Source organism: Drosophila melanogaster, chromosome 2L (assembly GCF_000001215.4).
Source record: "Drosophila melanogaster chromosome 2L".
Lineage (NCBI taxonomy): Eukaryota > Metazoa > Arthropoda > Insecta > Diptera > Drosophilidae > Drosophila > Drosophila melanogaster.
In genome coordinates, this window is record NT_033779.5 from 9,103,244 (window position 1) to 9,130,206 (window position 26,963).

Consider the following 26,963-nt stretch of genomic DNA (forward strand, 5'->3'; position numbering starts at 1 on the left):
ATTTCCGTTTCCTTTCTCGAAAACCCGACATTTTACCAATGCCAGGGTTAAGCTAGACCGGAGCCCAAGTTCAAGGGGAAAGTGAAAAATCTCAGACACAAATAAAGCTTCCACTTGCATACCTGATGTCACTTTGTCCTCATACAATGTTTTTGGGTTTTTGACTTTAACTTTCCAGCAGCAGTATCTCCATAGCTTGCCACAGCCCCTGACATGAACTAATTGCAAGTTATTTTCCCCAACTCCGCCTGTGGCTGCCACTGCTGCTCCTGCAGCTCCTGTTGATGTCCTTGCATGCCTGTGGAGCAGTTTTACATTACTTTATTTCTGACCGGGTCTGCAGTGGTTTTGGCTTCCCTTTTCAGCTGCCGCGCGAATAATTTGCTGTCGTCGCTGCTGTCGACACTACCGAAAGGAGAAAATTAAAAATCAGTTGCGCATTATTTATAAATTCTTTGGTTAAAAGTCAACCGCGCTGTAGAAGTAAATTTTTTTGGATCTTTAGCACACACGGCTTAAATGTTCGGCATTACGAGGAGTGTTGCCCACAATAGTGTTTTTGTTTTTTTGTTTTTAAATATTTTACAATATGTAGTTGCAGTAGTTAATTCGATACTTCAAAAATATAAACCCAAAAGAAAACTGAGTAATCTTTGCCATGTGGAGCGCAGCCAATAAGTTATTGCCGCCCTAAAGACGCGGCTTTAAGACATTAAGTATACGAGGCGTGTACGTGTTGCTGTTCTCCTCCTCAAATCTTCTGCCCGACTCTTACTCAATCTTTCGCTCTGTGAGCTGTCATTATTAATGCGTATAATTAGCGCACTTGATAAAGATTGATTGGGGTGGCTTTATATGGGGCAGAAAGGGAAAAAGGAAATACGCCAGACATGAGACGCTCGCACACAGATGCAAACCGGAAACCACAGAGTAAGCAAATACATACACGCACAGATTGCGGCACTTGTTTATGTGGCACACGCATGACTTGAACTTAATTTCCTTATTTTAATATAAACAACAAGAGAGTTTATACCCCCTCTTGTTTTTGTCTTCTCGGACCAGGACTCGACTAGACAAAAACCAGGATATACAGGCACGCAGAGAAGATTCACCCAAATAAAGCAATCATTGATATAAAGTATTCTCGAAGGTATCTACTCGGCTTACTTGCTGTTTATCTTTCGGTTTTCCCAGCAAACGTTTTCTTATGCTTCAGTTGCATATTTACGATTATTGTGCTCACACATTTCGTTTTATTCCCGAGCATATCTAGATTTAGTTGGTACTGCTTTGCACCAGCAGATCACTCTATATCCTGAGTATAAACCACAGATTTAGGGCTAAGCTAGTTTCAGATACTCTACCGAGTAGCAGATGTGTTTTTTGAACTAAAAATTTGTGTTATCAAAGTAAAAGCAATGAGAAAATTGGCGTGGTATTTTGTGTTTAGGTACAATAGATTAGTGTATTATAATATTGTAGGATATTTGTGAGTCTACGAAGCTCAATTCTGACACATTTGCTGTCTTAAGCGATTTTCTTTGTACCATTCCCCTAGTTATTTCTATAGCTTTCTTTCAGTCCCACCATATGGCTCCTACTCATTTCGAGAGATTCGGTTACTTTCGGGCCTACACAAATAATCCCTGACCAGGCCAACATATGTGTTTCCTGCGGTTTAGTTGGGATGTTTTATGGCGAGTTCATTTACACTAATCATGCAATTCTTGTTACACTTTTATTGGCCTCTCCCAAAAGCCTAAGCGGGCTTATTAGCACGTTGAGTGCATGGCTAATGAGCGCCAGTTGACCAGCTTTGCGTGGGACTGTACTCAGCTCCTCAAAGTAATCCGTGGAATTTGGTGGAAAATTAGCATTTCCTGGTTAAACAAAATCAGAATGAGACCAAAGAAAGCCAAGGAAAGTGGCAAACAAAGGAGAACAAGAAATTGAGACAATTGGCTCAATTGTCTGGCTTAACAATTGTCTTTGCCTCGAGGCCAGTAAATTGCAGATTTTGTCAACTTTTTGTCGGAAGTGTTGAAGCTGCCAAAGTTCCAAGGAGAACTTTAAAGTTGCCTCTTTGTTTTGTGCGAGTGCCCGGGGAAAGTTGTGCTTTGTTCTACTCTGAGTTTTTGCTTTCATTAGTCAATGCAAATTATTTGCAATCAAACAAAAGTCGGAGGTACCTAACATAAAGCCAGGCAGAATTCCTCATATAAATTAAATCACAGAGGTAAGGGCAAATCACCGAGCTCATTGCCAGTTTTGTGGCATTCAAATGCAAAAAAGTAAGCAAACCAAAGGCCACAGTACAGCTTCGTCCTTTGTTCTTCCCAACTACGGTGGCATTTCATCTAAATGTTAATAAGTCTTCTGGCCCGGTTGTCTATCTTCCCCTAACAAGGTGTCAGAGGGCGCTACGCCAAGGCATTTTCCACTTGGCCGCCCTGATTGAGGAGTGAAGTTGCTCGAGGGGACGCTAAATCCTGGCTACCGGCGCCTTCAAGCATACATCCTGTTTATTGGGCTGGCTTATTGATGAGTATGCCTGTACTTTTTTCCCTCCCCGTCCCATTGATTACCCTTCGGGGTTTCTTCGGTTTTTGTGTATTTTGTTTGTGGATTTAGGTTGACTAAATAGTGGCGAGCCCAAATATGCTAGAAAAGTGGGACAAAAGTTATTTAAGGCCAAACAAGTACTTGACACATTGAATGTATGCGAGTCCTCCTGGCTTGATATTGATTGATTGACTTATGGGGAGAGATTTAAAGATATTCGCTTTTGAAGAGAACTGTGTATATCAATGAGTTTCGTCCTTACACAGCTTTTTTAAGTTGTACACTCTTTTCATCACGTACTTCATCCATCAGTCCCCATTAACATTTGATCATAAAATGTACATGTCAAAATATTAGCCATGTCGTCGTACATTTTTTTTTTTTGGCCATCATATGGTAATAAAAAATGCATGTAACTAATTTAAATGCATGGAAAAACGCGCAAACATACTCACTCTCGCATCGAAATATTTCCACAGTGTCTGGTCATTTTATGCTGCTCTTATTATTTGTAAAACGTTTTTAATTAAATTATGCGCATTAAATATTTATCAATAATGGGTAAGTTTTGAAATTTCATTGAATTCCATTCGCGAGAAAATGCAAATGCAGCAAATCGCTGTATTGCTGCATCAACAACGCGACAAAACAAACAATTAGTCCACGAACTCGATTAAATTTAATTTATAATCAGTTTGATGAATAAAAAAATCAATAAATAGGCATACATTAAGTTTATGGTTCCGTGAACTTTAGGCATATTCTTGGCGGTGAGTGCGGATGATTTAAATTTGATGTGAGAAAGGTTGCCCTCATCAATCTCAACCTTTGCCTCAAATGCGTAGAAAATCGACACGAAATCGAAATCGCTTTTGGCTTGGCCATGGAAAGTTTTCCCTCTTCTTTTTCTTTTTAGGCAAATTTCCTTGTTTAGGCCTACGAAAAGTGTGTCAAGGCGAGGAACAAAAAGGACGAAACTAAGCTGAAAATAAACACAATTTCCAAACTCGCTAATCAAGGACAGCTGTCTATCGATTGGTGGTCGGCGAAAGTAAAAAGGATTGCTTAAAATGGATTTACGCAAAAATGGATAAGTCATTTTGAAAATTGCGTACAAATGCTTTAAAGCCACATTTCTTTAGCATATATCACATTAGTTTTTTATTTTTTACAACTACTGAATAGCGATATGAAACCAGGTCACCACATAAATTTTAGCTCATTTTTTGGCACTATTCGTGCCAAAAATTCAGTCTCTTGGCATTAACATGGTAAATATTTGCCTAGTGGTATTACTGACAGTTTTATAGCAGGCCTGAGAATCGGCCAAAAAAAAAGGATACATTATTTGTATGGTAAAGAAAAAGTTATTCAAAGCCTGAACCACGACCTGGGCCAATTACAAGACAAGCGGCCATAAATTACGCACTCAAAAAAACATTCGCAGACTGCACTTGACCTCTTTGATTGTGGTCTGCTGGTCTCGACATTTGTAATAAGCGTCTGGGAGCCGACAAAACATGGAAACAACTTTTAATTGCATGGCAGATAGTACGGTAAGCCCTCGAGATGTTGAAGGGAATGGGGCATACGAGGCTAGACACACATAGCAAATTGAAAATTTCAAGCCTTGGCGCCCAAAGTTATGCGGCAAAAAGTTTTTGTTATTTTCCATATAGTACACACACATGGGCTTGTACACGCAGTTGTTTGTTGGTGTCGAGTTGAGCTGATTTGATGGCCACCCATCTGCATTAATGACTGGCCATGAAGAGACTACTTCGCCATCTCACCGCTGTGCCAAATTAAATGCATAATTACTTGGTAATTGGATTTGTGGCCGGCTCAACTGGCTGTGCAAAATTTTCTAATTAAAATGTTTAGTGGCAGCTCGCCGCCTCACGATCGTCCCTTCATTCGTTCCAATATTCAAGTCTGCGGAGAGCTCCTCGATTGCCACTTGATGGCGCCAAAGCCTCAGGCACGTTTTCCACTCGGAGGTGCCCCGCCAAGTAGCTCAAGTCCCGCCCGCTGTGAGGGGCACAAACTTCAGTTACCTGTGCAACGTGGAGTGTTTTGGCTGCCATGGAACGTATTAGATTCAAATTGAACAAATTTAATAAATACCAGACAGAGAAAAAACTGTCTATTATTCCTTTTGCTAGTTCTTACTTAAAAATACGAATAGGTTTTTAAGGGATTTTACAAAATATTCTCGTAATTGGAAGCTTTTCACTATTACAGGGTATCCACTCTGCCACAATATTCCATTACTTCTAACCGCTTCTCTTATCTCGAAAGCATTGGTCTTGCTCCGCTCCGTGGGAGTTTTGGAGGTACTACCTTTGCTCTAAATAAGTAATAAACACCTTGACTGGGCCTCCTCCTGCACGTTTCGTAGTAATAAATTTCTATTTTCCTGTTGTTCTGGCTTGTAGTGGCTGCGGGTGGTAAAAAAGGACACGGGCTGGTAAAACGGGCAGCCAGGATGGAAGCAATCACAGTCGGGTGCATAGTTTGGCGGCTTTTAAAATTTTCATAAGGAGCGCTGGGCGTCGCATTCGTAATACAACGAAATTTATTGCACACACTCAGGCGGCATTGCCTGCTTACTTATTCATATGAAATTGCCTGATTACCGTTGGCCAAATCGTTTTGCCCAGCACCGTAGTGTGTACATAGCTCTGTATTGGTACGTGTTTGAATTATATGCCGGTCATGCTGGGAATCGGGATTTGGTTCCCGAATTGGGGGGACCCCCAATATTACTCCACTGCCGTAATGCGCCTGTTTGTATGGCAATTGCTGCTCTGGGCCGAATTTTTTATGAACTTGCCGGGTCATGACTTTTATGATTTGTAAGTCCATGGGTTCATAAAGCCTTTTGGTAAGTAAGCACTTACATGTCTGTAGTTTCACTCACAAGACTCATTGAATTAAGCAAAGTGATGAAATGACTATCGCAAAAGACAGAAACTGGAATGCTGTAGGCTTTTGATTTAGTTATAACATTATAAATCAAATGTAAAATCGAATACTAATACATAGGTATAAACACTTGAGTTTAAATATTTTTCTCTTTTAACAATAGTTTTCCCATTCTGCAACTGATTCTACTCAACTATAGGTTTCGTCATTTCATTTTTCCAACGATTTTCTCTTTTTTCCCACACAGCGAATTATCAACCAAATGTGTTTTCCTTGTCTCGCACAAACACTTCAGGCTGTATCAATATTTTGGTTCGAATGAAAATCTCCACTCGGCTTAAAAAAGCGAATACACACAAAGTGTGAAAGCCTTAAGGACTAGCACGTGCTCAAAATCTCAGCAGGGAAAGCACACAATCTCAACTTGCTATAAACACCTTTGCCGAGCACTAAAATATAACTTAATCCTAACGAAATTGATATGAAATTTTACAGACACACCAGCGACACACGGGGCGTATGAGTAACAGACAAACACACACAGGGCCGCACGTCAAGAAAGTTCTGCGAGGCAGAAATTTAAATTCCACTCATGAGGTGTGAAAATGTTTGTTGTGCTTCGGCTTGTAAAAGTTTTTGCTGGTCTCCCTTTCATGTTGACAGTTTTTCCCCGTTTCCTTTTTCCATTCTCTCCCATTTTGCTAATTTGTTGACGCTTTTTACTGCTGTATCAACTTTGATGTTTGCTTTGATAATTTTAGATTGAAAAAGTTTGGTCCTATTACCTATCTGGTTTTTTAAAATAAACATAGGACTTTCACCACGAAAATCAATAAGACTATGCTCCTGAATTATACTCGGATTATGTTTTGGCCGCTTTTGAGGGGACAACTCAGGCTAATTACCCACATGGAAAGCCAATTCAACCTTGTTCCACATTTTCCGCTCACTGTCGCCTCCTTTGTATCTAGCGAGGACAAAACAACAAAGAGGAAACGCATCTCTTGAGGCTGTCAAGCCACGCCTCTTAGCATACTTTACAATTACTTTTAGCCACCACCGCCCTTCGTTTTCCGGGTAATTTTATCTCACTCATTGCCTCGCCCCCCCCCCCCCTAGCTGCTTAATTTTTACACTTGCCGCCTTCAAATGACATTCCCTGAGGTATATATATGTATACATATATATAAGCGGCAGCAACAATACTAAGAAAAAGAAAAGTGGCACAAACTTTCCTCTTACCCTGCCTTGAGGGTTGCTTTGCCACCATAGCCACGTGAAAGGCATAAAAATGGCTGAACAGAATTTAATAAAACCTATTTCCATTTATTAAATTCTTCTCTTCATCGTCGCCTCTAATTTTGCTTTGCCACAAACTTTGGCCGGTTTTCCCGACAGCCGTGGCAAATGTTTATCTTGCGCATCCACGACTACTGGCGCAATTCATAAAGCAAACCTCAAGAAATGCAAATATCTGTAGTTGGTCTGGCAAACGCAGCAAAGGCGTCTTAACCGCAACTAAACAAGTAATTTTGCGCACATTTCACTTGTCATATGACACGTAGTTTCCCGCCATTCCCCGGCTCCTTTTCGTCTCCTTTTTTTGCTGCTCTGTCTGGGAGCGATTTTCCTACTTAGCAGCTAGGAAAAGTTGCAAGCTCGTTGCATTTTCCCCAAAACCCCAACGCGAGTCCTCATAACGCGTGTTAAGTGCTTCCCCGACGTAGATACAAGATACAAGATACTGCAAGTTCAACTGTTTCGTCCTTTTTGCTTGTTAGTTTCCGCTTTCGCAAAAAGGTGCGCCCTGCAGCTTGCTTTTCCTGGATTTCCTCTCCTCTTTTTCCATTTTTGGGAAACACTTAAAGCATATCGGTTAATATTAAGATATTTTTCCCAGCAAGTGGTGGTAATTTTCAGACATTGTCTTTATGCCTTTTATAGTTGCCTCTGTTAATGGCCACGTTCAAACAATTAAAATTATAATTGGCCAACGTAAAAGCTAACTGCCAAATACATAGCGCCAGCCAGAGAAAATCTCTCTTTAAGCCCTGTTAAGTTTTCGCAGTGCACCCGACTAACTAAGTTTCATATTAAGACAGCTGCCAGACTGAGAAACGCGGGGCAGGGGTGATCACATACATCATAAAGCAAATCAAGCGTAAGTAACACCTTGATATAAAGCTCAAGTGACTGCAAAACACGGGACAAACAGGGCGTATACGCAATTTATATCTCCCAGCCAAGAAATAAAGTAATTAAGGTTTGTCTGGTTCCTTTCTTTAATAACTTGTTTGATTGATTACATATTTTCTTTGCTTTGTCCACTCGAAAGTATTTCCAATTGCAACTCAATTAAGATGCCCTATCTCGGTAATAAAAGGAATTCCGGAGCTCCCGTCTTAATGACAAATGATTTGGTTTCCTTGCCGTTTATATGACCATAAATATTAAGTGAAAACACCCAGTGTGAGTTCAAAGTTCAAAGAAAGTCGAGGGTCTACAACTTGTAATTGGCACACAGATTGGGAGTCTGCAACATGTGTAGTGGGTGTTGTTGGGTTATAATGAAAAAGGTTGCTCTTTGAACGCCTTTTGTTGGCTTGAGGGTTTCGGGATTTCTATAGGTTCGCCCGGCTGGGAAACAGACAAATTGCCACCGATTAAGATTTTTTATCGGAGTACAGAGGGACGGTCATGAAAAATGAAGATGTTGAGATGTTTTTTCTTGGAACTTGAGGTTAAATGAAGTCCTCGAAACTCCCCAAACGAATTACTCAAACTGACTTTAAGTTTAAGAAATTTAAGGACCTGTGCTGCCTAAAAACTGAACATGTCCTTTATCCAATGACCTCAATATCCTATAGTATTCTTTACACCTCTAATAATACCCTTTGGATGGCTAATTAACACATTTGCCCTAACACAATCACGATGTAGCCCCATTAATTAAGTGCTAATTATGATGACATCACGACAAGACAGACAAATCCCACCCCTAATCACTTGAGCACCTATATAACGAAGCCGAAATTGGCTGTGAAATTCACACCATTGTGGATATTGACGCAGACAATATGGAATTGAAATCGATGGATCCGGTGGAGATGCCCATTTTTGGTAGCACTCTGAAGCTAATGAAGTTCTGGTCATATCTGTTTGTTCACAACTGGCGCCGCTATGTCGCAATGACTCCGTACATCATTATCAACTGTACTCAGTATGTGGATATATATCTGAGCACCGAATCCTTGGACTTTATCATCAGAAATGTATACCTGGCTGTATTGTTTACCAACACGGTGGTCAGAGGTGTATTGTTATGCGTACAGCGGTTTAGCTACGAGCGTTTCATTAATATTTTGAAAAGCTTTTACATTGAGTTGTTGGTGAGTACCGAAAGATTATCTCAAAAATGCATATTGCATAAATGGAGTTTTATAGCAATCAGATGACCCCATCATAAACATTTTGGTCAAGGAAACCACACGCCTATCAGTTTTAATTAGTAGGATTAATTTATTAATGGGCTGCTGCACTTGCATTGGCTTTGTTACATATCCCATTTTTGGTTCGGAAAGAGGTGGGCTATATAATTTCCTTAGATGATTTCATTGTCAATTTTATCTCTTGCAGTTCTGCCATATGGCATGTATTTGCCCACTATTGATGAATACAAATACGCATCACCTTACTACGAGATTTTCTTTGTGATTCAAGCCATTATGGCTCCAATGGGGTGTTGCATGTACATACCATACACAAACATGGTAGTGACATTTACCCTTTTCGCCATTCTCATGTGTCGAGTGTTGCAACATAAGTTGAGAAGCCTAGAAAAGCTGAAAAATGAACAAGTACGTGGTGAAATCATATGGTGCATAAAATATCAATTAAAATTATCAGGGTAAGCTGTTTAAGAATTGTTTTTAAAATTCTTTTAACATTTTTTAAATACAGATTTGTTGATTCAATGAATGCCTTGAACACCCATCTTCATTTGGTGGAGTTCCTTTGCTTTGGTGCCATGCTATGTGTTCTTCTTTTCTCCTTAATAATTGTGAGTGATGGGGGATTATAAAAAAATTCTAGTTTTTTTGTTTTTCCCCTATCCAACAGGCTCAAACAATTGCTCAGACCGTCATAGTCATCGCATACATGGTAATGATATTTGCCAACAGTGTAGTCCTTTACTACGTGGCCAATGAGCTATACTTTCAAGTAAGAGTTGTCTAACAATTTTCTTTTAAATTTTTGTATAAGTATGGGATTTTGCAGAGCTTTGATATTGCCATTGCTGCCTATGAGAGCAATTGGATGGACTTTGATGTGGACACACAAAAGACTTTGAAGTTCCTCATCATGCGCTCGCAAAAGCCCTTGGCGGTGAAGTCTTATAGACATTTACTCAGTTATGTCCTTCTACTAACAATTTTTTCCTTTTTAGATTCTGGTGGGTGGCACATATCCCATGAACTTGAAAATGCTTCAGTCACTACTAAATGCCATTTACTCCTTCTTCACCCTTCTGCGTCGCGTTTACGGCTAAGAAAAATTCGCTTAGAAGGTTAGCCCCCTTTGGTGGAACAATTGCCACAATTGATTGCATTTAAGCAGCAAATGTTCCTCTCAAAGGATATTGTGGAAGGGCAAATGCGGTGCAATTGGATTGTTGCAAATGCATTCGAGGCAACTGCAACACGTCTCCGAAATATTCGAAAGGAGCAACCAACGAAATAAACTATAATAAAATTGCTTCTGTTGGATCCTTTGTTGGCTTTTCGACCACATCTTGGCTGGCAGTTGACCACGAGCGCTTCCTTTTGTTGTTGGCTCATTGTTATGCCCGGCACGTGCCATTCAGATAACTTCTATTTAAGCAAATATAAATCTAAAGTGTGCTAAATTAGATTAAAATGTTCTCGTAAAATAAACGTTGTCCAGTCTGCTGCCAGCTGATACAGGGATTGCAGGACCATGGAGCCACCTAACATTATTGTGTCCGAAATTGCTTACAAATTCCCGCTCTGAGTGCCAAGTAAGCCAAATTGTTAATTAATGCTGGAAATTGGAAACTCCGTTATTTATCCCCAATGAGGTCATTGTATAGATGGGGGGGGGGGGGGGTTGAGAAGTTTTGTTTCTTTGTTTTTGAGAGCACAAAAAGGATTCGTTAAGTAAGGCAATTCACAATAACATATTATTTTATAAAAGATAATAAGAAGGCTATTTTATAAAGTTTTTATATAACCATTGACAATTACCTTTGGTTATCTTCCACCTTTTTAGTCTTAAGCATTTATTTGGAACGCCGTGTTTCCCCCTTTATTTAAATGCCTTTACTCGAAGTGAAGCCCCCATAAGTTGCTAGCGTTATCACTTCAATTTCCCTAATCAACATTAACTTTCACTTCAGAGCCAAGCCCCTTTCCAAAACCTCCCGTCATACACATCCGAAATTCGACGCAGACTCGTCTTCGAATTGACTTTAATTTAAGAATTTTTTATATGCCCCTCACAGATCCAAAGGCTAACTGTAGTCAGGAAGCAGAAGTCGCTGGCAGACCTACAAATGGAATCGCTTGACGAGCCTTCAGGCATTGTCTGCGTCTGTGTCTGAGTTGGTTGGTTTAATGGAATTTACCTCCTTCCCTGAATCCAACGAATCATGACTGGCGCGTTTTACTGCATACTTTTTGGCTCTGAGACTGAGGAGGAGGCCGGAAAAAATGCTGATGCGACAATTATAGTTATTGTCTGGCTGGTCTGGGGAGGATAAGATCAGCCAAGATTCCCCCTAATTCTGCCATCCATGAGTACGTGAGGTTGGCGAACACCTCAGGACCTACTCATTCCCTTTTTTATACCGATGGCAGCTGGCTCATCTTGAATTTCAGATGGTACTGCGCCTGTTTTATTGCTAATGTAAACATGTTGTTGCTCCGTCAATGTCTTTGACGCCAAATTGACACATTTCTAGGGCGGATATTCCCGCATCCCGCATCGCAAATAGTGTGCTAAAATGTAGTACGTGCGAGCATGGAGCTTATCAACACTAGCACCAAAAAGCAGCAGTGATGGCAGCTGTAGGTTACAAAAAAGTTACTTGCAGTCAGTAAAAATAGCAAAGCATTGAAAAAAAAAACTTTTTTTAAATGTTTCTGAAAGCATTCTACGTTTTATTTAAAGTTGCTAAATCAAATAATCAAATACAAGCTGACGGCGCACTTCTTTTCTATGACAATTTTAAGTACTTTAGTAAAATGTAGCCAACTTGGCAACACTTTTTGTCAGCCCAACGGAATCTTTAATTTCCCAGGCAGGTGGCAGCTGAAACAGCGCTCCCCAGGCATTCGAAATTTATCCGGCCTCAAATCAATTTACGTCCATTCTCGCCTCGGGCCAAGTTATGTGAGTAGAGTGCCTGAGTGGAAATCATGACTACTGCTGGCAGGTTTAATGAGGCGACTCAGATATAACCCTTCCTTATCGAATTCTGCAACCCTCCGTTTCGTGAATTTTCTTTCATAGTTTTGGCCCTTCAAATTCCATGCTTGCTTTATGCGCATCATCCAGAAATTGCCTACGTGTTGGAATTTTTAAAACATTTCTCGTGTTTTCCTCCGCTTATTTTGTTGACATTTAACTTTTGACCGAGCCAAAAGGGACAGTCAACGAGTGTCGTTGATCCTGCTCTGGTTGGGAAATTTAGGTCAAGCGGTCAAGTGTTTTATGCTCTTCTGTGAGTGTGCTAAATAAAAACCTTTCAAGGGTTTTATGATGTTTGCCTGCAGCTACAAAAAAAAAGTTTAATGGGAAGGGCAGGGAATCATGGGAATCATTCGGCTTAAACAAAACTCAAGTTGCGCTGTAATTTTTCCTACAAAACTAGATGTGGCTAAAACAAATGTTTACATTTTTTGTCTTTAAAATAGAAAGTGAACAAAATGAAAATCAGCATTTATAAGCATTTTAAGTTATTAAAACTGCAAAAGAGAAAGCTTATATCTAAGCCCAATGCATACATTTAATATTCGTGTTGAATGCCAGGAGAAAACATAGAGATACAGAATATGTCTTTAGTTTGTTGCTCTATCCGCCACAATCTATGTCAATCCTTTGGACATTAAATTCAATTTCTCCTTCCATTAGTTGCCTTGACCCGTGTCCAAATGACATCAATGCCAATAAATTATCTAAGGACCGAAGTTTTCCATTAGAGCATGCTCTGAATAATTAAGCGCAATTTCAGTTGCATTGCAAGGGTAATTGAAACTAAAAGCTCAACCTGCGATATAGTACCTCTTGCATAATTCAGGGCAAAGTGGCTTTTGTGTGTGGCCAAATCAAATTTAATTAACTGACTAAACAGCTGGCCGTCGTGTACGCGGCGGCGTTTGCCTTATGTGTATTTGCCAGGCTAATGAAATTAGTTTGGTCAAATGAATTCCAGGCATTTATGCATTTGCGGTTCGAAGACCGGCTCGAAATGACTGCCAATCAGAATCAAAGTTGCCAATTCTTCGATAAAAATCGCTTAGTTTGGAGTAAGAGTGCCGATTGCTCTCTGCTGCCTGCCTGGCAAATTGCTATTTACGTTCTGGACAGGTCGGCAGGATCTGCCGAATGCCATCAAAATTGCTGCACAAATCTGGTTAGGATTTTAGTTTGGTAAGCGATTTATGAATGCCAAACTAGTGTGCGTGACCAGTGCCAATGCAGGAATGCCTCCTTTTTGGCCAGGATTATGGAGGCGTTTGCCGCCCACTTAATGCTTCTCTGTTTGACTAGTGTCTAGTTTGGGCTGCAGGCCAATTGCAGTCTGAAAGCCTTTCACATCCTGGCAGAAACAAAGTGCAAGTCTCATAGTTTTTGGGATTGTGTCACGTAAAATCTGAAAATGAAAAGTTTGTAGCATCAACATTGCTGTTATGTCCTGGAGACGTTAAGAACATTTCAAAGTGACAATAGTGTATTTACACATCTGAATCGGATTTTGTGGGTTTTACAAGGGATTTTATATTAAATATAGCAAAACAGTGTCCAAATTTTTCAAATATATGTTTTTAAAACTTTTCTCCGTCAAACATTGCCTTGTACATAATCATTTGAATAGTCCAGAAAACGAGGAACTTTAATAAAGTCTTTTTTTAAGCTACTTTGTGGCTTTGTAAACCAAATCACTCAATTTAAGCTAATTTTCTTTTATTTACCAATTTCTATTGACAATCATGCCTCAAGGACTATTTCTTTGTCGAAGGTTCTGTTCTCGTTGCCACTTTCAGTTGTATTTTAGTTTCTTTCGATTACTTTGTGTTATTCCAATTTGATTATCTTATTTTCACTTTCTACTCATCCTATTTTGTACACTTTATAATACTTGCCATTTATTTATTATCCATTTCTCCTTACTGCAAGTTGTCTAACAAAATGTTGGCTGTTTTTCTAAAGACGCTTGTCTGGTGGCTTTGACACTTTGTTGTGGCCTGTCGTTTTGCATTTTGCCCCTGTCTTCTCCATTTCCTCTTTCTTTCAGTCTACTCCATTTGGGCCTGGTTAGTCTCCTGGGTAGATTATCACCGTCATGGCCAATGGAGCTGGGTGCCGTTTGCTTTTCTCATTGCCTTTTAAACATTTCAATTCTAATTTAAATATTATATTGGGAAAAACGAAGAAAGCAATTTTCACACTTTTTCTTTAGTATAACTTTGAGAATTAAGGAATTTAAGCACCTCTCATTTAAAGCCCAATTTTATCTGGCAAGTCATAAATATTTTTTACAACTTGGGCATGCTGACATTTGCCAACTCATTTAGTCACGCCATATTCAGCCAATTAGCTAATTTAACCTTGAATGCGACCAGCACAGGTACAACTCCCATCACCATGTTGGTTGGATGTTAATTAACATTTCCCACTCTTATTTGCATGGCTGATTGGAATAGTTGGTCGAAACTTTTACCAAAATTATGATGCTGTCAACTTCTGGTGGCTGCCTTCTGTGTCCTTTGTTTCGATTTCAGTACTTTAGCTTTAGCTTTGTTTACATTTTATTTGTCTGGCTGTCACAGTCGCTGTCACATGTCAAATGTCAAGTTCACTTTTTTGGTCACAGCTGCTGTTGGCAAACTATTTTGCATTCCGATTACTTTGCACTCTCCGTGGAAATTTCGCTGCAGCAGTTGCCAAACACTTGACGTGACTTCTTATGATAATTCAGTTGCCATTTATACGGTGTGTATATATATAGATTTACAATGACCAAAAGATATATCCTGCAAAGTCACCCGACTCTTGATGTTTTTTTCATTCTGTGTGTAGACGAATAACCTAAGGTCGACAACTTGTTTAGAAGACCGTTGTCTTATTTTTACAGCTTTTTTCCATTAAAGCACTGTATCCACAGATAAGAACTACAAATAAATAAGAAACAATTTTACTTGTCATAATCTAGTTTATATATTTAAGATGACTGAAATTTAGGTGCAAATATGCTGCACACGTGCTCATAAACATCTCACTCATAATTTTTCAGATGAGCCATAACTCTAGATTCGTCGATCATAAAAATATCACTCATACGCACCGTGGCTGAAGTGAAGCCTAGAAAAGGCAAAAAAACACTAAACGAGCCTCGCCAAATGGCGCATAAAACGAGAATGAGCTGGGCATAAAAAATGAACAAGAACAATGTAAACAGGTAAAAGCAGTCGGTGGGTGCCCTTCCAAACTAAAAACCAAGAAATGTTGCCATAAAAATGATTTAATATGCTTTTTATATGAGAAAAGTTTTGCAATTTTTGCACATTAAATGTCAGGCACTTACTTGACATTTGACGCTGCAGTGGACTTGTTAAAGTTTTCTTAAACTTTAAGACTGCGCATTCTTAGTTAATTATGCCCGACAACCTGAGTGAGTAAAACTTTGGTTCTAAAGTTTTGTTGCTCTCATCCCCTTGAAATTATTTCACTCCCTTTCATTTTGGTTCACTGCAAAGTTGCGTAAATTAAATCTAATTGAATTTACAACTTCCATTTGAGTTTGCCCAAATGTGATTACAATAAGGGTACGGCTATGGATATGTTTGCCCAACCGACTTGGGAATTATTCATGTCACTTGCTTATTTGACACGCCCCCATCCCGAGAAGTAGGAGGTGCCAGAGGAATATCCAAGAAGCTACTTGGATAATCAGCGGCTTTGTTGCGACACTGAAAAGTTTCCCTTTGCTCTCTTAGCGTTTTATTGAATTTAGAAAAGTGCGGGAAAATGTTTCGCTTGTTTATTAGAGACCGATGCTGAGAGATGGGCGGATAATGGGAGTGCATTGAAATTCCATTGCCAGCACTGAAATGTCCTTTGTCTAAGTCAGAATGGGCTGAGGATGAGGCAATAATGTGACATACATAAGCAATGCCAGCAACACAACAATGGACAGGAAATAAAGAAAGTTTTCAGTTGTCAATCGCCAATAGAATAAAACAAATAAACTGAAACCTATAAAAAATGGGCACCAGAGTACAGTACAATAAGTTACTATGCTGTGCTTCCATTATCTTAAACAGCCAAACTTTTATGGAATTTAAGTAAGTAACTCTTCTCGATATAAAAGTAAACAATTTTCATTTAACTTATACTTTCCTGATTAATTTCAGTTGCAAAATATTTCCAGCCAGACATTTTCTACTTGATGTTTTGGTCATTTCCACAAAGCTCCCACAATATTTGGCAAGTTCATTTTCATGCTCATTAAATGCGTCTTCTCTGGCAAACAGTGAAACTCATCAAATAAATCAAATTTTCCTTGTTAACCCTTCATTGAGATTCTTTTCATTTGCTGTTCAGCCAACCAAAGGGAAAACTTTTTTCCGACTTTGGCCTAAAGGGTTTAACGGCCAAGTCAGAAGGGAAAAAGTTGCGCCAAAAATGGCGTTAAAATGTGTAATCAGAGAAGCGACACGAAAAGGGGATCAGCTCTTGGCTGGCAATTGGTAGGTCAGAGGTGGATTGGGAAAAGGCAAGTCAGCAACTGTCGATGACGGCGACTGACTGTTAATGAAAATTGTTTTGGCTGTGTGGAAAAAAATACGCGGGAATCCGTGAATTTTCCGAGGAGCTGGTGGAGCGAAGAAAACGGGGTGCTGCTGTTGTAAATGATTGGTGAAAGTCACACGCCCGCAGCCTTGCCAAACTAATTAACGCCAAATGGAGCTAAGGCCTTTGAATGATGGCTGCAGGCTAGCTTATGAAAAGGGGTTGAAGAGAAGTGGAAAAATTGGTAGAAAGGGATTTGCTCAAGATGCCAAGCGATTTTGTTCTTTTCCACAATACTCTTCCCAAGTAATCTTAGGTTATTTTTTATAAATTATATTTTATTGCATATTTTCTTCTTACAATATAATTGGATATTTATTTATATTTAGAAAATCTTTGAGTTCTTTCTGCATGAGCAGAAAGTGCATCCAACGTCCAGTGGTATTTTATACATCAATCCTTCTATTTGCTTCTTTTGATTTGCTTCGTTAAATCCCAATGCAGTCAGGTCCAGACTCGAGGACTCCCTGAACGGTTTCTTTTGGCGCTTTAAGTTTTCCGCCTTTTCAACCAAAAATAAGCGACAACAAACAACAATGACTGACGTTTAGCAGTGGACAATTCGCTTTCCTGGGGAGCACTCCTGGAAAGCCTTTTCAATTACTCACTAATATTTACCTTGCTCGTTGCGGGGCGGATAGAAATTTATTTCATTTGACATTTGCTAGTTGAGCAGTCTAGACAAGCGGCACTTAGGCACGCGCCTTATCCCCTGCCACGCCCCCAAATAGTCGGTGCAACTATCACGTTCTAAAGTTTTCATTTTGGCTGATATCCGGCGGTGGAATATTTGTGCGGGTTGCCTAAAAGTGCATCTCTGCGACTGTTTGTCATCGAATATTTATGGCCACTTAAAAGTATGCTATGAAAATTTGGAATTTATAGTTGCTTTGCTCAAAAGTGGCAATTGAAACAGCAATGAAATGCGAATTTGTAGCTTCCAAAATAAAAATTTCTTTTGCTTCTATACGAGGAATTAATTAGTCATTTATAAGGCCCCATCAATTTGTCCTGCTTGCTGTGTATCTTCAATGATCCCATCTTTATCGTTATATCTTCCACGAAACCGACATCATGACTCAGCCTCTCCTTTTGCACCTCTGACAAAAAGTCATTGGAGAGTCGATTTTTTTTTTTATGTTCGTTGGCGGTGGAATAAAACCCAAATTATTATTGAAAAGATGCGATAGACAGGCGGGCGTCAATATCAGAGGCACAAAAGAAATACCGGCGAACATCGAAACCATTTTAATGAAATGCGTTGGCTGGAATGGGAAACCTTTTTCTCTCCGAATTCAAACGATTTCCGAACCGCAATCGAATTCTAATAAGATTATGAGTTTTTGGCTACCTGTGAGCCAAAATGACCAGGTAGTCAGCCGGCCAAGGAATGTGTATCGGTATGCGAACTAGTTGTCGAAGATGAGTAAAAAAGAAGTTTAAAAGATGATAAAGTCAAGGCTGAAACTATGCTGTGTATGATTTCATTTTATTGTGGTTAAAACTCAGTCAAGTATAAAAATGTTGATATTGATATGTTGTGATTGAAATGGGATAAGTATGGCTTTAGAGAAACAATAAAATGTTAAGGAAATTTTTAAAATAGAATCTGATATCGCTGTCGTTAAGATTGGCATTTCAACGATCAACTTGATTCACAAATACTTAAGTTTATTAATAAGTTTAATTGAAAATGCATGACGGCCCCCATATTATTATTAGTTTTTTTTTTATTTTCTTAATCTTCCCTCATCTTAAATGCTTCACTATCCAATCCAATCTGTTCTCATCACAACTAACAATCAAAGTCCAGTCTCCAGTTGATGGCCAATAAAGTTGTCAACGCCGATAAAGTTATTAACATCGCTTAGGCTAATTAATTTCATTTTCGTTGACCAATTTACACAGCTAATTAAAAGTACCCCCGGTCCGCTGTCGAGACGGCCTCTTTGAAGTTGTTAGACGAGAATGCGTGTTTTCGGAATGCCTTTATGGGGAATGGCGATAGAAATAGGAATTGAAATGGGAGTGGCTATTAGTTTCTATTACAAGCGCCGCACGTTAACTAATTGCCCATGGTCAGTGCCTCGAACAATCCGCGGAAACTGATCCAGAGAAAAATGCGCAATCAGTGGCTGCAGCAAAAGGCATATAAATTAATATAAATGAAATTGGTACTTGTTCATTTTATCAGTGATTTATGAGTGGTTGTTTTGAAAACAAGCCATCAGCGCAGCAAGATGAAATTTGCAATCGGAAAAATATGCACTCTGCCCATAAAATATAAATCAATGGGCGAATAAAAGTGTGGAAGTTTCTTGCAATGATGGAAAAAAAAATAATACATATATTTATACAATTTATTAGCTGTAACTTACTAATCATGCGAGCTATTGGCAATAATAAATTCTTATTATTTGAAAGTAATAAAGCAGCAGATATATCCTTACTCCCGTCGATTTCTATTATGATAAATATTTTGTTTGATTTGGCGTAACCAATTTTATAATTCAAATATTTTAATCTTTAGAAGACAACTACTGCTATCCAATGAGGGTATTTTTGACACTATGGGAACATTTCGCAATCATCAATTGCAGCACATCGACAATCGCCAATCGTCAGTTGGCAATCAGAGCGAAGTTTGCTCTTTTGACTCGGCAGTTATTTTGCTTATTATCACTTGGGTAGTGAGGCTTATCGAAAGTCCAGTCAGGCGATTGTAGGAGTATTAAAGAGCAACTGACTGACAAGGCAGAAGTGGAGGAGCGGAGGCGGATTGGAAGTGGAATCAGCAATCGGCATCCGACAACCAGCATGTTGAGCAGAGCTCAGCTCAGCTGCTTTTTCTACGCCAACTGATAAGAGTGAAAGGCGAGTTGAGGAAATGTCACTTTTGCATTGTTTTATGCAATGCATACAAAACACATGACAAATCTTCCCTCATACACTCGAATAAAATTGAATAAAATATGGAAAAAAGGGGAAAAAGACAGCAACGCAAAGTCCGAACGCGCCTTTTCCTGCCCGGCCAAAGTTTGCGATAAATGGAGAAAAAACTTCTCGAATGCGTCGAATGCATACTAAAGATATGGCCAAGCCGATATATGCATAGAAAAGAATCGGGCAGACTGAGCAGGAGAAAGGGGGACGGAAATACACGGCGAAACAGAGAGGGAAAAACAAAGCCGTGGAAGAACAGAAGAAACTTTAGTCTTAAATGGTGGCCAGACGAAACGGCGTCGCCGGCATTTTGATAAACCATTGAAAATGATAGAACAAAAAAAATCATTAAAACGAAGCTTTTTCCAATACGGAACGGAAATGCGGCACAGAACCAGAAAAGCAAAAACCCAAGAACGAGCACTGCCTTCTATGGAAGCTATTGAAAGACATGGAAGCAATTGAATGATTATGAGGAGACGCCACAAATGGCACACTTAGTGGTCTATTAAATGTGTATATATATTCTGATTAGATAAGCATTAGATTACTAAAGAGATATTTTTAAGAATTACAACAAAAAATAAGTAGAATACGACCTATGCGGCATACTAGATTTAGTTACAAGCAAAGAGTTATAGTGCAATATGGCTAAAGGTGCATGTTTTTTAGCAACACAGATTAGATTTAATTTATTTATTAGACTTATCTTATAATTCAATTAGTAAATGACTTATTAGATAAGGAATTCTGAGCAATTGGCAGAAAATATGTTAGTAATGAGACGTGATGAAATAATGATTTCAATTATTTACCAAGAAGATAAAGCTAAAGAAAAATACGGTTATAATTGCATGTTTTTTTGACATCTCATATTATATTTTTTACAATACCCCTCCATATACCCCTGTTCTTCTAATCCCTCAATGATTAGATAGGGGCTGACACAATGGTCCCTCAATCATAATTTTGATATGTTAGCCTCCAAATGGATTTCCAAATGTATGTCTTTGAGGAACTTTTGTCTCCCACTCCACTATTACATTTCTAAAACCCCCAATCATGATCCGATAATCACAACAAATTACAAGAACACAGGCCAGACAGGGGTGCATTGAGAACACAGCCAATAAAGTTATCAAACCACTTGTGACGGTCGCCAGACACAAAATCAAAAAATAAAATCCATTCGAAATCTACCCGAACAACACATCAAATTCTGAGAATCCCCAAAAAACACCACCAATCCCCAAACGCGAGACACGACAAATTTTCATCGCATTTATATCCGAAATTAAAAAATTATGCCTGGCGCCAGACCAAAGAACCCATCCCAAAAAAGATTTCGAATCTCATGAATGGCGTGTCAATTTGGTAATTGGAAACTAAAATCGAGGAGTTGCCAAAAAAGCTATAGAGACCCGCTTAGATTGTCCACAAATGGCACGTTCCATCTTGGAGTTTGTCGCAAAATAAAGACAGATAGCGATTTAGCGATTCGCCAATGATTTGCATAATTGCGTGATTCGCATACCGTAAAATTTACATGTGTGCCAGTATGTGAAACTCACTGTGAATCATCTTTATGAAGGCAAGATGGAATCCCAGACAACTCTTAGACCCGATGAGTCCACCGCTATTCCCAACTTATGGTAATTCAATGATACAATGAGTCAAGTGCTGGTCGCTTTCGCCTCCATTGTCAAGTGTTCGATTATTTCATTCGGAAAAAAAAAGAATGAACGCATTTCAAACGATTCATAATCCACAATCCGATTCCGGGACGTGGAACTGGACCAGCATGCAACAATTTGTGGTTCGTTTGCTGAGAGGCTGGTAAACCTGGAGATCCAAAGTACACAGCGAAGGGAACAACCTGTTTTCCCACCACCATAACAATAATAAATCTTTCTACGGGTCATGAAATAAAAAAAAAAATAATAAAAAGATATTTGAATTAAATAAGTTTAATATTAAAATAACAGAGATACATATGTATGTAGTAATTGTTATGTATCAATCCGTTCATTATAATGCAACTTAAGCCTTAACTTTTATCTCACAAATTCGCATTCATCGGCACTAATAATATTTTATTCCTGTTGTGTGAAGGAATTTCTGTACTGCGCGTTCGGGTTCAACATGCGTGATGTTGCAAGTCGGTTTGTTTTGGGAAATTAAATTTCCCAGAATGAAAATTCGTAATATTCTTTCATAATAAATCTTTGAGATATAAACAAACCCTACATAATTAAATTGCTTAATTTATATCCATATTAATATTGTAAGCAGTATTTTACTGTATAAATTCATTTAATTATACAATATAATTCACAAAAAAAATTCTTTAATAACCTAACCAAACCCAAATTTAGTTTTCTGTAAATATATTATATTTTTGTATCACTTCATATTGAGCTTTCTATTTAAAGGTATTGTTCTTAAAAATTCCTGGAAGCAAAAGATTACTTTTTATTAATTTGGGGTGATGACTAAAGGAAGAAATCAAAATACAGGGAAATTTTCTACGCAACTCGAACGGCACACAATGGGACAACTTCTACATAGCAATAAATAAAATAAGACAAGAGACAATGGCATTTATCTAAATAAAAAATGAGCTAACAAATTAATTTTTTATTTGTCAATTTTACTTTTACAGTTGTAACCTTTAAAGTTTTAAAATTTCAAAAATTCTAGTATGTGCAAATTACTTTTGGTAAGACTTAAGCTATACCTATTTGTTGAAAAGTTTTATTTCGGGACTTGCAGCAATTCTATAACAAAGTTTTAAAAATAAAATAATCCTCTTCAATCAATGGCTTAAATGTTGAAAAAAAAAACATTATTTTGCTGATACTGACACACCCACTGTGCGGCCCACTGTGCGCATTTCGAACATGTTCGAAGCGAACCCCGGATGCCGATGCATGGGATTCGGTGGCAAACCAGTTTTCGTTGCGCCAGTCATCGACGGGCAGCTCGCGTGGATAGTTCGCCTTCGCTTCGGTCGCTCGTTTGCTTTGCGCGACCAACTCACTTTGAAAATAAAATTTTGGCCAATAACAAAATTGGTTTTTTCAATTTGCTAAGCCACAGCCGCACCGAGAAACCGCAAAGAAATGCGACGCGACACGCTGCCAACAAATTAAATTTAACCTAAAGAAGTATGTGCAATAAACCAACAAACCAATTACCAACGAAACCAAATTCAAGAATTAATATGTCAGCGGAAATATCAAAACAAACGTGTTTGGCATCACATATGCGAAAGCAACGCGCCAAGAAAATATAAATAATAAGCCCCATCGACGTCAGCAAACAAACTCAACCGACCCGGCCAATAAACAGCTTCAAAAGTGCCCAAGAATCGTTGCGAATGCGAAAAGATACATTTGTATCTTTGGTCATGCACTTTGCAGTTACCCCTTCCATTTCCCTAAAAAAAAAATACGCAGTGTTTTGTTGTGCGAAAGTAAAAACTACCTGCAACAGACTTTAGAGACAGACCTGCCCAGACCGAAAAACCCGAAAAAGAAAACCAGTTTTGTGAAAATTATTGACTGCGCTCTTGTGTTGGTTTTAGTTTAGTTTTTATATCTCGTTATGCTTCTCTTTTTTTTACTATTTCTTGGCTGCACTCCTTTGTGGATTGCAGAAAGGAAAATGGCAATAATAACAAGCCGAAATTGGCGGCTGCCAGCGGATAGATAGAGGAGTCATAAATAAAGTGAGCGGATGGATAGCATTGATAAGAAATGCAATTGAGGGAGACATAAATTACCAAAGGTGTCAAGGGGTTCTAGCATAAAATTGAGGTGTAAACATTTCAGTATGGATTGAGTGGTTACGGTTTTTTGTTAAATGTGCTGTTAGATTACAAACAAATTTATAGCGATGATTTTTATTTTATTCTGATCCATTTAAAATGTAAATAGTATTAAATGTATAGGCACATTGAAGGCACTTAAAGATTCATAAAATCAGATTACTCAGATACGATTTCAGAACCAAACCAACCCAAGTGTGTAACAAGAGCCGACTTTGAGTAACAATTAGCAAAAGTACAGAACTAATGGAAGCCACTATTTAATTCTCCACCCACAGTCAACTCGAAAAGTGCAACATTCCCCATAAATAATAAGCAAGCGTTGCAGTTAACTTACCGCTAAAATCAACGATCCAACAATCAAGCAAAAAAAAAAACAAAAGAAAAACCATCAACGTAGGCTAAGAAACAGAACGGAAAATGCTCATGCACACAACATCAATTTCCACAACGTCGACGGCCACCATGACCAACTCATCGTCCTCCGCCACGCCCACACCCGGGTCGACTTCCTCCAACAACAGTGCCACGCTCGACGCGCTGCACCAGCAACAACAGCAGCAGCACCAGCAGCATCAGCTGCAGCAACAACTGCAGCAGTTGCACACGAACGCCGCAAACAATTCACGGCCCCCCTCACGTGCCCCCTCCATTCTGGACAGTCCGACCCTGGCGCGTGTGGAGCGGGCTCGTCTGCGACTGGAGCAGCAGGAGCGGGAGCGGGAACGGGAGCGTAGCAGCCAGCGGGAGGTGGGCGGCGGCAGCGGAGGAGGCGGCGGCGGTGGTAGCAGCACTGGCACTGGCAGCACCGCCACAACCATGAATCGTGAGGATAGCCTGGAGCGCAGTATTTTGGATCCCAAGGTGAGCTTGCAGCAAAGTCTGCACAAAAAACAAAATAAAAAACAGTCTTAACTGATCCCAAATCAAAAGAAGATCTCAAAAATTTTTTTTTTAAGTTTAAAGAAACAAAACAAAGCAATTATTTTTTTCGGTGTACTCTTCCACATACTCGTAGAATATAAATTACAATTAGGAGGGGGGATCTTGAAAAACCTACGTGATAATGAAGGCTCAAGTAACCGAATGTATTATCACAGCGAATCATCTGAAAACATCTCTGCAATCCGCTTAAAGCATATATTTTAATCTTTTAATTTATTTAAAATGTTCGTCAGATAATTCTCGCATACCTTGAGAGCCTGATAAATGTCTTCAATCGGACCAAAGAATTTGTTTATATATGAGACAACTTTTCGAAGTTTACGCCATAGAAAATACAATCTTATAAATGGCTGAGAAGATTATTTTTTCCAGCTAGAGAAATTCTTTGAATTTCACGATTCTGATTCTTACGTCATCCCATATGAAATATTCTTAAGAAGATTCTTAGTGATATGTGTTATGTAAAATTACTAAAACACTATTGGACTTATCTTTGTTAAATACCAAGACTTCACATTTTTGCAGTGAACATAAAATACATATTTTAAAAACTCTTAACTAAATAATTAGCCCAATTTCCGTAATGTGTTGCCACATCCAAGTACTTCCCATAGATGCCCGATTCCTTCAATCTCATAAAGCTCTTATTAGATTTGGTCCATAACCGAAACAAATGCCTTCATGATGCTGCAAATTAGTGGCTACCTTCTACTAAAACCAAATGAAGCACGTTGAGAGAGGAAAAGGCAAATAGAACAGACATTAGGATGAGGCAGTGAAAGAAGAGGGCCTAAACCGAATAAGCCATACACACATTTTTTTTTTTGCTTGCCCAGCCACAGTTCTTGACAGGGCCATTTCACTAATGGCCCAAGTCCTCCTTGCGGCCTAAAGTAGCCCCCTTTAAGCTATAGGTTACTGGCTGCCTAGCCAACTGAGGAGATGGCTACTTCTCGCTGTCCGAACACGACCTTCTGGCTATATGTAAATGCTTTTTATTTTGTTATTATTTTGTTAACGCTCTTATCGCTGCCAGTTTTTTATCTCGACTGCGCTGGGGTCTCATCATCTGGCAAAAGCCTCTTTAGGCTCTGGGCATTTTTATTTCTTTAAAGCTTACTGAGGACTACTACTGAGTTCCCTGGTACCTTTGCATACATGGAAATGGTCAGAGTTGGGTTGGCTGTGTGTCCAGGTAGCTTAGAACCCAGTTCTCAGGTAGCTGGCCTCACCTCATGGTTGAAGACATAAACTCAGATAATGAATTGCGAAATGTGGATATCTACCGGGTAGGCAATAACGATGTTATGCTCGTAGATAGCAATGAGCTAACATGTTAGATAGGATTTTGTGAACTCTTATCTCGAATATACAGCTAGTATTTACCTAAGAATGAATGGAGGTGATTGAAAAGATAATATCTGCAAAAAACGTCCTTTATATTTCCACCGCACATTTGACGCTTTGATTATCCTGAGTAACTTCCTCTTAGTGCAGCCAAGGTTCACTTCCTCAGCTCTTATGTCACATCATCAATTCTGTTTGGCCCTTTGCCAGCAGTCAAGTCAAGACTGATTACCTGATACAGGCAGAGCTTTTTCCCTAGTCAACTTGTAACAAATTGTACGTAAGAGTTTTTGGGCCAAATTGCCTGCATAATTTCTGTTGGGGGTACTCCACCTTTTGGGAAACTGCAGCCAAAATATTTGGCCAGCTTACTTGGTTGAACTATTCCTTTGCACATATAGGCGGCTCCTCTTGGTCTCCAAAATCTTTGCAGGATTTCCTCTTGCCACACGAAATCGATACAAATTGCGCAAGAGGCATGAAAAACGATTTCGGGTCAACCCTTTTCTGCAGCGCCTGTTTGGGACTCCAAGTGGCGGCAGATCGTTGAACTCGCGGCAAGAAATAACACCTCAGCCGAGTCATAATTAGTCACACTTAAAAAGGCATTGGCCCAAAGACAACGCGGCCCGTTAGTTGGCCATGCGAAATATGAGCAAAAGTGAGGCAGACACCGCGAAGTGAAGACAAAACCCACTTCGGTAACCAGAGACCAAAAATAAAACCCGAGGATTTGCGAGTGAAAAGCCAGAAAATGCTTTGCCATGTGCCGGACTTTGAGATACATAGGTATCTGTGTATATGTATATGTTTGACCCAAAGTGGAAGTGGAAAGAAAAGATACCCCCACCATTGTCCATCTTGCAGCGGCTCGTTGCACTCGGCTGCAATTGCAGAAGGGCCCAGTTGAGGGCGCATCTGGAGCAGAAAGGTGGTTCCAGTGAAAAGGTCTCGAGAGGAGAAATCTCTTTCATATTTCTAACGCGAAAAGTTTCTCATAGCGACACACGACCATTTCAGAGGACCCACTGCCACGTAAACCATTTCAATAAATTTTACATTCAATGTCAATTTATTTTCTGCTCTTTTTAGCGCGCTATTCAATTTAACGCGGCACACATTCCACACGAATATGTGAAAATGTTCTGCGGCGCACATTTTGTTTTTGCAAACAAATTACAAAAAAAAAAAATCTGGCAAAAAAATAGAATGATATATGAAAAATACATGTTTTTGTATTTTACATGCCTGAATGCGCTGAGCGGCCTTAGAAATGGTCAGCATATGCGAGTGTTTCGTTGTTGAATGGTCG

General features: G+C 39.2%; 2 protein-coding genes and 3 long non-coding RNA genes across 10 annotated transcripts in view; 4 read left to right on the forward strand and 1 right to left on the reverse strand.

Moving 5' to 3' along the window:
* Positions 1-8,570: 8,570 nt before the first annotated feature.
* On the forward strand, positions 8,571-10,042 carry Or30a (Odorant receptor 30a; the record flags this gene model as incomplete). Its single annotated transcript, NM_078796.3, has 7 exons — positions 8,571-8,882; positions 8,938-9,076; positions 9,130-9,400; positions 9,454-9,553; positions 9,613-9,714; positions 9,772-9,879; positions 9,941-10,042. 7 exons carry the CDS (start codon positions 8,571-8,573, stop codon positions 10,040-10,042), a joined length of 1,134 nt encoding a protein of 377 aa, NP_523520.2.
* A 6,296-nt stretch (positions 10,043-16,338) lies between these two features.
* lncRNA:CR44617 (long non-coding RNA:CR44617) lies at positions 16,339-16,797 on the forward strand. Its single transcript, NR_124156.1, has one exon. It is a non-coding gene; the product is annotated as a long non-coding RNA:CR44617 (long non-coding RNA).
* A 1,530-nt stretch (positions 16,798-18,327) lies between these two features.
* On the reverse strand, positions 18,328-18,680 carry lncRNA:CR44616 (long non-coding RNA:CR44616). Its single transcript, NR_124157.1, has one exon. It is a non-coding gene; the product is annotated as a long non-coding RNA:CR44616 (long non-coding RNA).
* A 2,108-nt stretch (positions 18,681-20,788) lies between these two features.
* lncRNA:CR44615 (long non-coding RNA:CR44615) lies at positions 20,789-21,257 on the forward strand. The gene has a single exon (NR_124158.1). It is a non-coding gene; the product is annotated as a long non-coding RNA:CR44615 (long non-coding RNA).
* Positions 21,258-22,493: 1,236 nt separating this feature from the next.
* CG32982 (uncharacterized protein) overlaps positions 22,494-26,963 on the forward strand; it is a 37,985-nt gene continuing 33,515 nt past the window's right edge. For 4 of the 6 annotated variants that reach the window (NM_001042884.4, NM_001273348.2, NM_001273349.2 and 1 more), the window contains exons 1-2: positions 22,494-22,697; positions 23,638-24,223. In NM_001042884.4, the coding sequence (NP_001036349.2) occupies positions 23,780-24,223 (444 nt within the window). In that variant the 5' untranslated portion in view covers positions 22,494-22,697; positions 23,638-23,779. Of the gene's footprint in view, positions 22,698-23,517; positions 24,224-26,963 lie in introns of all 6 variants that reach the window. The other 2 variants (NM_001201816.3, NM_001169445.3) reach the window with 2 other exon arrangements.